The sequence below is a fragment of the Musa acuminata genome, chromosome BXJ1-6, assembly GCF_036884655.1.
Source record: "Musa acuminata AAA Group cultivar baxijiao chromosome BXJ1-6, Cavendish_Baxijiao_AAA, whole genome shotgun sequence".
NCBI lineage: Eukaryota > Viridiplantae > Streptophyta > Magnoliopsida > Zingiberales > Musaceae > Musa > Musa acuminata.
Genome location: NC_088332.1, coordinates 752847 through 765606, shown reverse-complemented (window position 1 = coordinate 765606; position 12760 = coordinate 752847). Strand labels below are relative to the sequence as shown.

At 32.5% G+C, this 12760-nt stretch overlaps 1 protein-coding gene across 5 annotated transcripts in view; it reads right to left on the bottom strand.

Annotated features, from left to right (window-relative positions):
- The window catches only part of LOC135675508 (protein ZINC INDUCED FACILITATOR 1-like), a 46497-nt gene that overhangs the window by 24737 nt on the left and 9000 nt on the right, over positions 1-12760 (bottom strand). For 4 of the 5 annotated variants that reach the window (XM_065185715.1, XM_065185714.1, XM_065185716.1 and 1 more), the window contains 4 exons: positions 8931-8980; positions 8778-8853; positions 3326-3538; positions 307-394 (listed from right to left, as the gene is read on the bottom strand). In XM_065185715.1, the coding sequence (XP_065041787.1) occupies positions 307-394; positions 3326-3538; positions 8778-8853; positions 8931-8980 (427 nt within the window). The remainder of the gene's footprint in view (positions 1-306; positions 395-3325; positions 3539-8777; positions 8854-8930; positions 8981-12760) is intronic. The other variant, XM_065185719.1, reaches the window with a different exon arrangement.

The following is a 12760-nucleotide window of genomic DNA, read 5'->3' as shown; positions in this document are numbered from 1 at the left end:
ATGGTATGCAATATATTTTCTCAATTAATTCTAAATCAACTGTAATCTCACTGATTCAATCCAACTGGTCTTGCTAATGTCAATTACATCGATAATCATCCCTGATTTTGATGCCAATCCAGTGGACTGTCGTCTATGCATTCCTTCTTATGTTCAATTATAATATAAAATTCATTTACCTTATTATCAACTCAAAAGGACTCTTGATCACAAAAAGAATCAAAGAACAACACTAATTCTCATAAGTTTCAACTTAAACAAAGGCACTATATTATAATTGAACAGAACTTAAGTAGCTATATGTACCTGAGATAGCGAGTATTTCACCAACATCTTTAGTTGAAAAGCTTAGTCCTCCGTACCTTTTACCACTAACAGCCCATAATGAGAATATCTAGCAAGCATTTAGAATTAGATATAATACCATTACAATCTATGTTAGGAAAAGGAACACAATTGCTAAAAAAACAAATAAAATGGGACTAAACGTATAAAGACCACAAGAAATATCCAATATTAATTGTTAGGATATACAAGATTTGACAAATATCCAATATCAGTGTGCATCGAAACATAAAGAATGTCCATTTACTTTAACAAGAGGGAAACGTTAAGAGAGTGAACAAACAAGCATAAATGTGTTTATGTCAAGGTTTGCAGTACTGACCCGTACTGCTCGATATGAGCGGTACGTACCAATCCGACGGGGACCAGTATGCAAACTGCCCTCTATTGAGTGGTACCATAACTTGATCCCGTATCGGGCGAGACGGGGTCTATACCAGACAGTACTGATCCATCCAACCTACCGATCGGTAATGGTTGGATTTCGTCCGCTACCGATCAAGGGCTAAGATTGATCTATTTCAAACGATCAAATTGATCGTTTGTCGATAATGGTCGGATTTCGACCAGTACCGATCAAGGGCTGAGATCACCCTATTTCAAACGGTTAAATTGATCGTTTGAACCATAGGAAAGGATTTTTAAGCCCTTTCCTCCTCTCTTTCAACTCATATCACTCTCTCAATCTCTTCAACTCTTTCAAACTTATTTTCACTCACATTTAACAATTCAAATTATTTCTTTATAGATAATTTAATATTAATGGAAAGATGGTTTAGAACGTACTACAAAGCTACTCCTCAAAGCAAAAAAAAAAGGTATGTGTCACTATTCTATCATAATTTAGATTATTTTTACTAAAATTAAACTAAATTTATATTTATTTCTAACTTAAAAACCCTAATAATTTTTTTCTTATATTTTTAGGTATTTTTAGAGCTATTTTTTATATTTTTTGGGCATACCATTAGTATGCCTCAATACGTACCATACCAATCATTGGTTGATACATCAGTATGGACAAAATTACAAACCTTGGTTTATGCAATATATTTTTTATTTCAATTATCTATCTTATCCTCTAAAATTGTGTTTGAGAAACCAACTGTTCTGGATGGTAAATAATCCTCTATGTATTAGGAAAAAAGTCGGCACTAAGTGGGGGGGGTAAATTAGTACAATGATAAAATTACGTCAGTTCAAAAAACCTTCGTACGATAAAAACCGATTTCGACGAAAACCGTTTCGGAGAGAGGTTAACTTAAAAGCGTTTTCGTAAAGATAGCTTGAAAGCATACGGAAGATGCGTAGTGGATGTAAAGCAAGTTAAAAGGTTTGCAGTAAAGTAAATTGCTCAAATATAGAAATGTAAACTAGAAAAGAACACGCCAATTTTATAGTAGTTCGGTCGTCATGACCTACATCTACTCAATCGATTCCTCTTCCGTCGAGGCCATCGGCATTCACTATCGATCTTCCTTTATAGGCGAAGATCAACCTCCTTCTTACAGCTCTTTCTCCTTTTACCGAATTTAGGAGATAACCCTTACACCCCCACTCACTCCTCTCTTAAACTATTCTAACACTTAGAACTTTGAGAGGATTTCACACATGATTACAACAGAGTTTCTTTCCTTTTTACTCTCAATACTTGTGTGTATTAATCAGGGATGATAGGGGTATTTATAGGCCTTAAGTTGATTCAAACTTGGAGCCTAAAAGCATCTCAACCCGGGTTTCCTAGGCTCGGGCGGTACCACCGCTTGTGCTGGGTGGTACTACCGCCAGTGTCAGTGTGACACTGACGCTGCACTGGGCGGTACCACCACTTGACATAGTCTCGAAGATTGTGCCATGATAGTGCCACTTCTTGGGTCACTGTTTGGGCCTTTCGTTGGGTTAAACACAATCCTTACATGGGCCCAATTGGCCCATAATTGGATTGGCCCAATTCCAATCTCAATTACGTGCTAACTACGAAATCTAAGATATTCACTAAGCTAAACAAGCCCGTAAGTCTAGTTTCTTCCGACGAGCTTCTCGCGATCTTCCGACGAACTTCCAACGATCTCTCGGCAATGTTCTAACGGACTCCTGGCAAGCTCCAGGACTTCACGACAATCTTCTTGGCGAGTTCCGACGAACGTCTGGACTTTCGACGAACTCTCGAACTCCTAACGAAATCGCGTCCTTGACTCCGGGACTCCATTTTGTTTAATGTCTTGCTATCGTAGTTAATCCTACATATGTAAAAACACACTTTGATCTAGACAATTAATACTAAGCATAAATCATGTTGTTCGGCATGTCATTGGTCCATCGACGCTTCGTTCGATTCTTCGGCGCATCGTCCTCTATTACGGCCTATTGCCCAATCGGCCAGTTGACTCTCCAACTCCGATATCCTTAGCGCAATATCCGCTCTTCTTGGCCCGATGCCCGAATCCATGGCCCGAAGCCTTCTGTCGATACGTCGACCGATCCTCTAGCTCAATGTCCAATTTTCTGACATGTTCTACTAGTCCAATGTGATTCTTCCTGCTTTAATTGTCTCATCCTGATCGAAGCATCCAGCGTAACTAAAAACACAGGTTGATCAAATATTTGAGAAATTTGATATTAGCTCAAGAGGGCTGATGTCAGGTATTCTATTTATTTTGTCAAATTCCTCAATGCTGCAAATGAATATACATTCTTTTTTTTATTTTCATAGAAGTTTCAGAAAACTGAAAAAACATGCTATTGATTTCGTAGGATAACAAGGAACAAATGGAAAATTTAAGAAACTTTCCTTCGTAATAAGAGATTTTAACATCAAGCTTGGAAAGTTAAACATGAGTTGTTGGCCATGCATCCTATTTTTTTCAGTATTTAAGTTTCTGTGCAAGAAAATTCATACTAACACTTTGCAAGGTAGTAAAATTGACAAATCATATTCGAAATATGGCGGTGTACGATAATGTTAAACAAAATATAGCACCTCACTGTAAGCCATATCATGAAGAGAAAAAATGCAATAGACAATGATGGATGACATCAATGGCCAATTCTTAAATAAGTTCTCCTTTCGTGGTAAACCACTTTCTTCATGTACACCTATATGTCCTTTAAAGTCAGGCTTGTATTGAGTAGTCTCCAAATCTTCAATTGACACACCTTTTACTTGATCTGAATTGTGCTTATGCAATGTCTCCTATATAATAATTTCAAGGATATACATCAGTCTAGCAACTAGTAAACTTGTGTTACATATTAATACTCTTGTGTATCAAAATTAGGAGAAAGAGAAGCTAGAGACAATTTGAATCAAATAACAAGTAACAGTATAAGGTTGGAAAGAATAAAATAAAAATATGCTCAGCAAAGAAAATACTAAGTACATCCATCACAAAGTGGAATTGCAAAAATTTTAGAGATATCTACAAGTTCGAGCTTACAAGAGTAGAAGAGAAAAAAATCAAAAGTGAAATAAACAACCAATTACTTGAGCGTAGGGAAAATGTTGATCAAGCTAAGAATATCAGCATCATCAATGTCCACGTTTAAAATACTCTAAGTTGAATATTTCTTTCCTAAAAGCAAAAGCATAAAAAACGCATGTAAATAGTAACAAAATAGTAACTTCCATAAGATTTGAACAACAATGAAATGATGATTCTAAAACCTGCAATCACACTTAACATAAAGAGCTCCTAATTGAGATGTGTCTATTATTCATGATACTGGCTGATTCTGATACAGTGCTTCTTATCTGATACAATGCTACTTATCCAAACTATAGTCCAAAATATATAATTTTGCCCTATAGTATGGTATGGTTGGTACGTATTGATCGTGCGGTTGACTAGTATGTGGATCACCCACAACGGGCGGACCAAGGGAAGCAAGAGTATACCACTTGGTACACCTAAGATATCAAGCAAAACAATCGAAAAATGACCGTTCTAATCTCGACCGATGCAAATCAAGGGCCAAGATTTATCCTAACCCCAAAAAATGACATGGTTAAAAAATTTTAAACCTTCTTCCTCTTTTTTCACTTTCTTTCACACAAGTTTTCCCCTCTCTTTCTCACTGACTCACTCCTTACTTTTTCTTACTCTCTTTCTTAATTGAGCTTCCTAATATGTGATTAGAAGGCTTAGAGCTTCAATCGGAGGGATTAAAGTGTTCAAACTTGACATTTGATGGAAGATCTTCAATTAAATGTATTTATCATCTTTCTATGTTTTAGTTAGATTTTGACATGATTAGACTTTATTTATGTCTTTGTATGAGTAATTAGGGTTTGATTAGTGTATCATTCATAATCTTAGACATTTTTTTTCCTAATTATGGCAACTTAATACTGATTAGTGTAATCCTTTATAATTGAGGGCTAGTTAGGACCATTATCTTACTCTTAGGTTAAATTAGGTCCAAGTAGGGCATAATCTCAACATGTTAAGGGTGATTAGTGTCAATATATATATGTGATGTCAATTACTGTCATTACCTTAGTTTTAGGGGCAATTTTGAATAATTAGGGTTAATTATATCATGTTAAGCGGTAATCACATAATCACAGCATGTGAATCATAACATCCCTGTAGGAGGAAGATCCCCTCATTTAAAACATGATGGTTGTACAACCTTGAGTTAAATAAATCGACGTCATGGCACCTAAGTCGAGGTCATGGCACCCAACATTTCAATGGCGGTTAGGGAAAGAGTCGATCCCTTGGAAAGAATCGATGAACGATGTAGAATCCCATGTTCAGAATGTGGTAGTCGAACAATCTCGCATCAATTAAGTTGAGGTTATGATACCCAATAATCACAGTCATTAGCCTAGTGTGCGAAGGGGAAGGGGAAGACAGTAGTAGTATCAGCTAATCCCTTGGAAATAATCGAGTAACAATTTCAATCCAGCAATGAGACACCTTCTCTATCGTAGTTCACTACGTGAGGTCCATGGAGGTAGTAGTGATATCAACAATAGTGCCTCAACTGATGACGGCATCGATGCCGACCAATCAATGGTTCTATCTACATAGTCTTTAGGTGAGACTTGGACCAAGAAGGAGCATTTTATGCATACCACCCAAGATACATGTTACAAAGCTCGAGGAGAATCATGTGTAACATTTATACTCACAAGGATTGAAAGAAAGAGAAGGTAGTTGATGACTTCGAGCAGATACGACAATTCCTCTACGATGTAGATACAAATCGAAGCTCGTTGTATTTGCAGCCATCATATTATGGAGGGTCCTATGGCCAATAGTAGTATGATGATGGTTAGTTATTTTCTTTTCGAGGCTAGTTCTTATGAAACAAAAGTAGTAGTGACAATAAGATTAGTAGTGATAGCAGAAGTTCTGGTGTATTTCAACCTCCCCAGATATACTAGCCATAGTTATATTTGCCTCGAGAGGCTCTACAAACACGTGTTGTTCATGATGATCAGGCAATAACCTTTACCACACTGATACACCAATAGCATTTTTTTTTACCAATACACTATCAAGAGAAAATTTTCTAGATTGGGTTCGACAAATATACTATATTGACATATAAATTTATAGGTTCAAGGAACTCGATCTGACGGTTATGGAGTCTCATCATTCATTTTTATGGTAGAAGTAGATATATATATATATATATATATATATATGTATACTTTTACTTATTACCTAATTTGCTTAAATCTATAAGTTTCAATATGTAATCTAACATTGCTTGTATCTTTATAGATGATTCAACGTCCAATAAACGGAGAACATGCTACAAAGTTACTCCTCAACATAAAAAAATATAAATTCCGTATATAAACCATATTTCGATTTTATTATTATTGAAATCTAATTAAAATTATATTAAAATTTATAATTCTGGGTTTTTTTGGGTATTTCAAAGGGCTAACCAATTTTGGTTAATTCTAGCTGATTCCAAAGCATAAAAAGAAGACAAAGAAGAAAAAATAAAATAGGTAAACAAGAAAATAGGAAAACAAAGAAATAATAAGAATAGAAATTATCAACTATTATAATGAAATAGAGTAGGAGAGGCTATTAGTCATAGATCCAACCTAATGCTTGATCCTCATGGATCTAGCTTAGATCCACCAAATCTAAAAATTACATTAAACCCTAAATCAGATCTAAACTTTGAAATTTTGTCCAGGCATGCATGAACAAACATAACTTATCCTAATTGCATGTTAAAACTTAGAGATTAGGTTCAAAATTACTTGATTTGAAGAAGAAACAGACTGGATCTTGGTTTTACTCTTCCTGCAGCAATCAACCTCCCCTAATGATACTCAATTACTTAAGAAGACAGTTAAGAGAAAATTAAGTGAATTTTGAGAGAGATTAGAGAAAAAATGAGTGAGAGAGAGAGAGAGAGCGAGAGAGTAAGAGAAAGGGTAGATTTGTGGTTTTCAGAGGCATTTTATAACCTCCCTAAAGCCCTACAATTGCTAGTTGGATAGCGTTGCCATCAAACATGGTTATCACCTGATACAAGACTTGTACCAGGCAGTACTAAGCTGGTAGAAATTGGTACCATGTATAGCGGGCCCTGTACCAACCAGCATACCCTGCTCCATGTACTAGTTCCCTATCAAAGACATAAATATTTTTATACCATATCATACTAGACAATAGTGCTTTTGTTATTTTCCATATCTCTCGTCATCATTTCAAAGTTTGTTATCCATCACCATGGAATAGGAAGTTTTGGTACAGAAGGGAGATGTCAATGGATTTTAAATTCATTCCACGCTATTTTTAAAAAAAATTGCATTATCTCTGACTTCACTTACATGGTGACTAGAGAGGTATTAGGGTCACAATAGGTTCAGTGATCATCTTTGGCAAATGTAAAGTTTTTTATCTTTATATAAAATTTGTATAAGAGTTATTTTATTTAATATATGTATCTGACAACACACACACACACACACACACACACACACACACACATATAATATTGCATACTTATTTTTTCGTGAATTCTCCTTTCTTGTTTTCATATTTTTTATGTTTTATAATTTATTTTTTCATTTTTTTTAAATTAGATATCTTATGAACTATAAAATAAAAAAACATTTACCATATAATAATTTTCTGTTCTCAGATTTTATAACTTCACCAATGCTTTTTATAATTTCATATTTAAAATTTAAAATTATTTTCTCAGATCGTGCTTGTATTCCAATCCCAATCCCCAAGCAACCCAATCCAATTCATCTTGTCATTGCCAGTGGTGTCATTCATACACATGCTTATCAGGCCCTCAAGAGTGAAGATAGTAGCTCTCGGCTGCTGATACATGGATCGAAGAAGGTAAGAATTTTTTTTGTTTCCAAAGGGTAAATAGTGAAAACGGATTCTGATTCTACTATTTATTATGATCTAACAAAGTCTTCATCAAGCTAGCACTTCCATAATTTATCAGATGAAGTTTTGATCCTTAGATTTTGGTAAGTGGATTTAGTACATCACCAAATATAATAAATGTCTCTTCAACCATGATTGTAAAGAAGAGAATATTGATGCTGATAAACTAGCAAAATATGGTATAGCTACCAATGATGCTGTCATGTTTGGAGGTTTCCGCTTCCTGGACTGCTGGTGAACTGGATGTTAATTTAAGTAATTAATAAGTTTACTTTCATTCAGCCAAAAAAAAGAATAAAAAGATTGAATAAACATTACTTCATCCACCTGATATTCACATCAATGGTAGCAAATGCTTGACACCTGAGCACTGGCCCAAGAGGAGACTTGAAAACCTCTCACATATGTATGACTGGCACACATGGAGAGAAATGTGGCTGATAGATTACCCACAGTGAGCTGAACTTGAGACCTCTTTGATAGTGTACAATGTTAACCACAATAGTTGACTCATTAGGAAATTACTTAAGAACATGCTTGACAATTACTTGTCCTATTTTAATTCTTATGACATAGAATTAATATTTGAAAGATCCAGATGTACTCCTTGAGAAAATAAGTGAAAATAAATTCTTAAATAAAATAAATTAAGTGACAACTAATCAATTGGTGTTGAAGAATGCAAAACATCTATGTGGATCATGAGCCATAGATGATACTATCACATATTGCACTCAAAAAGCATTATTATAGTAAATTATTTCAAAGACCTTCAAGTTTTAAGATCTCATTTCCATGCAGTAGTTTCTTGAGAAAAACATATTTAATATATTTAAAAGCATAGATGAATTAGTGTTCCAAGAGGGAAACACATGAACTTGATTTATTATGGATTTCATAGTAGGAGGTGATGAAAAATTTCAGTAATTATTGATTTAACAAAGTATGATGAAGGAACAAATATATGATGAAGACCAAATTTTCAGTAATTATTTATTTCTTTTTCTATAAAAGAACAACACAAAATAATTAAAATGGTTAACTTACTGGAAGCCATACAGAAGCTATGAGAACTCCAACAGCAAAGAGTGATATACAAAGACAGGGCAAGAAGTAAGGAAACCTACAAAATATTGTACAAACATAATTAAACATAAGTACATGGTAAGCATATTTGACTTGAGGAGAACCACCTTGTACCTTGCAAAGAAGGAATCTTGAGAAAATATCTCGGGATATTTTTCTGCAGGCTGACACACAACAATTGAATCAGTAAGTAATGATAAATACTACAAAATTACTCTAACAAAAAAAAGTAAAGCTTTTTAAAGTTGATAAATTGATAAAACAATAAAGGCCAATCCTAACCAGCACAAGTTCAAGCAAGCTTACAAGGGCAGGGTTCCAAATTATGACATAAAGGTTCTTCACCTCACCTTTCTTGACCAAATTTAATTACTTTTCATCTAATAGTGAAAGATAATAGGGAAAAAGGGATAAATATCAGATTTGTTTTAGCTTTAGAAGAAACTCCACATTAGGGATGAATGTCTGACACCTGTTTTGCATGTTTATGATGAATGCATACCATAGAAAGAAAGACATGCGATGGTCATATCATTCAGACATATTATGGGAAGTGAACTCATTCATTTATTTATCAATTCATCCATATTCCATCCATTCTCTGGTGTTAAAATTATGATTCATTTTTCCTTTCTCATAGACCCCCAAGTACAGAAAAAAATTTAAAAAACAAAGCAAATACAATAAAGAAAATTATACTCCATAAATCAAACATAACCATCATTTCATCTTTCCTTCTTTAGAGAAGATTTCCATATTTGTTTAACCAAACAATTTTTGTTAATGACAAAATATATAATTGATAGGATTCCTCTTTGTAAATTCTTCTATCAAGAAGAAACTTCTTTATCAGGATAAGATCTTCAATCAAATGTGAGATTTAAGTCTTAATTTTTTTCAAAATTTTCAATCAAATAAAAGAAAATAAAAATAAGGAAAAATATTCTAACAAAATTACATCTCATAAATCAAAATATATAAATCATTTCCTCTTTCCTTTTTTAGGGAAGATATATTTTTATATCTGTTTTGATTAAATGCAAGACCAGAGTCCTTTCATTTTCTTTAAATCTTCAGTCAACCTAAGACTTGTCTTATTTTAGTTGTCTTTTGTTTTCTTTCTCTTTGCACAAGATTGGTAAATAAAGTAGAATTTTGAAAGATATTATCATTTGACAATTTTGACATAACCAAAGTTTTTCCTAAACCAATAAGATTTATTCGACTATATATTAAAATGCTCTCGCATCATATGCTTTTGCTTGTAGGATCTCATTCCAAATTTATATAATTGAAACTTTGACTGGCCTAGATGAGAGATCATCTAAGCCAAGGTTCGCAATACCGTACTGTACCGGTATTTCGATTTGGGCTCGGTACCGGTACGGTACGCTATACCGAGCGGTACACCCAGTTGTATCGAGTGCTACAGTACAGTGCTACAGTGCTACAGTACTCTCGGACTGGTACGTACCACCCATACCGGGCGGTACGGCTCGGTACGACAGACCCTGATCTAAGCTAAACTAAAATCTACAATAATAAAAAAAATCGTAAGCCCCAAGTATTTTATGAGATCTATTACATAGATCTTTTGCCGCTATTGAAATTTATAAAAAGTTATATGTTTAGTTAAGTTAAAAGTATTTAAAATTTTATTTATAGTCTCTACTAAAATCTTTTTTAGGTCTTCTTATATCTCTCCTTATATCACATTAATACTAATAGTAATTATTTCACCTCTTCTAACTATGTATTTATAGATCTCTTCAACACATAATCTTATATGTTCATGCAATACTAAATGATTTTCTCTCATTTTATCGTCTATCGAAACGATAATTAATTGTTCATGAATAATTTTTTTTTTTTTCTCTTATTAACTTCACACATCCACCTTAATATTCTCATCTCATTAATAAATTATTATTGTTTTTAATTATCCAATACTCAAATCCATAAAGCATTATTATTCTGACAATTATCTTATAATTTTTTTAATCTCGAAGGTACTTGATGTTCAGAAAAGACTCCTTATCCCTTTATCGTTTTAATCATTCTATTTATATTCAATAAATAATATCTTAATCAATCTCATCAAACTCTCTATCTTGTTGAGTAATTTATCTAAGATGCCTAAATTTTTACCAAAAGATTTTATACGCATCTTTGATGTAATTATATATAAAATTCACTATATACACTCCCTATATATATATATATATATATATATATATATATATATATATATATATATATATATATATATATATATATATATATATATATATATATATATATATATATATATATATATATATAAAATTTATTTATATACCTTTCTTTTCTAAAATATACTATAATAAATCTCTAGAAACTCTATTATTTTCCCTAAATTAATAAAAATAATATATAATTTTCTTTTTTATTTCTTAATAAATAAATGGTTTTTATCATTGATCTTCCAAGCATAATACTAAATGATCTTAAGAGATATTTGTTTCAAGTCTTATCTTACTTTTGATAACTCATAATATTAATTCGTCTATAAGTAGGATATTATTTTATGTCATCCTTATTCTTATAAATTGACACTAAAAAGCTCTTCTTATATTCATTAGGTATCTTACTCTTTTTGTACTCATCAAGTATCTTTCTGAATCTTAAGATTTTCTTAAATAAACTATTTAACTAATCTATTCCCTAGCCTCCTAGATTTTCTCAAACTTCAATAGGGATATAAAATCTCACACTCTTAGTTATTTTTATCTTCTTAAAGACATCTTTTACTTAGGGTTTTGAATATCAATCCGTATCGACGTACCGGTATGTACCGTCGATATGCCAAGACGTACCGATGGTGCACCCTAAAACCTTAAAAACACCTCCACCTACCACGTTAGGGCGTACCGACTGGTAAGCCTCGATAATGATCAAAATTTGGGGTGTTACCAGTACTGGTCGGTATGCCTTGGTACTGGTCAAAACACTGGTACCACCTGGTAGAGGGTGGTGTACGTACCGGTATTCTCTCGGACCGACACATACTGCCCGTACCGAGTGGCACACATTGAAATTGAGTACCTTGCTTTTACTTCACTAACTCTAATTTTATGAACAAATCTAGGATTATTAAATCTATACTAGTATCTATCGTTAAGCTAAGACATTTATAGAATATTCATTAAATAATTTATAAAAATATTTTTAAAATTTTTAATTTTTTTTAAATTTCATTATCATTAACAAGTATATCTTCATGTTTAATGCATCTAATAGTATCTAAATCATTATGCTTTCTATCTTAGCTAAATTAAAATCTTTAACATTTGATCTCATAAAATATACTAAAAATGTTGAATAAGATGTATACTTGGTATCAAGAAAATAATTTTATCTAGGATTTCATAGTTGTTAGTAAATAATAAATATCATACTCACTTTAACTCAAGGAGGAACTTAAGAATGGAAGCTCACACATTTGCACATCTCAAACATGAAAAATGAAATCATAATATTGGAAAAGAAATGGCCTCATACCACTTATATCATAATATATTATAATGAAGTCATAATGTGTGTGTATATATATATATATATATATATATATATGCTGATTCATTTATATCTTCATAATAATTTTTTAAAAATCATAAGTATAAAAGAAAAAAAATAAAAATAAGAAAAGATTATAATTACATCAAATCAAATAAACTTACTCTTTCATTCTCTAAAGAAGACAAATTTTCAGATATGATTTAGAAAATGAACCTTTTGGAGGATGATGGAACTTAGTTACTGTAATGAAAGTTCAATCAATTATACTTTTATTTCTACGATCATTTTCTTTGTTGGTTTCATTTTTTGATTCTCCATGGGCAATCTAGGAAACTGAAATAAATATATTGAAGATATTGCTATGTTGCAGCTTAGGATATTTGTAA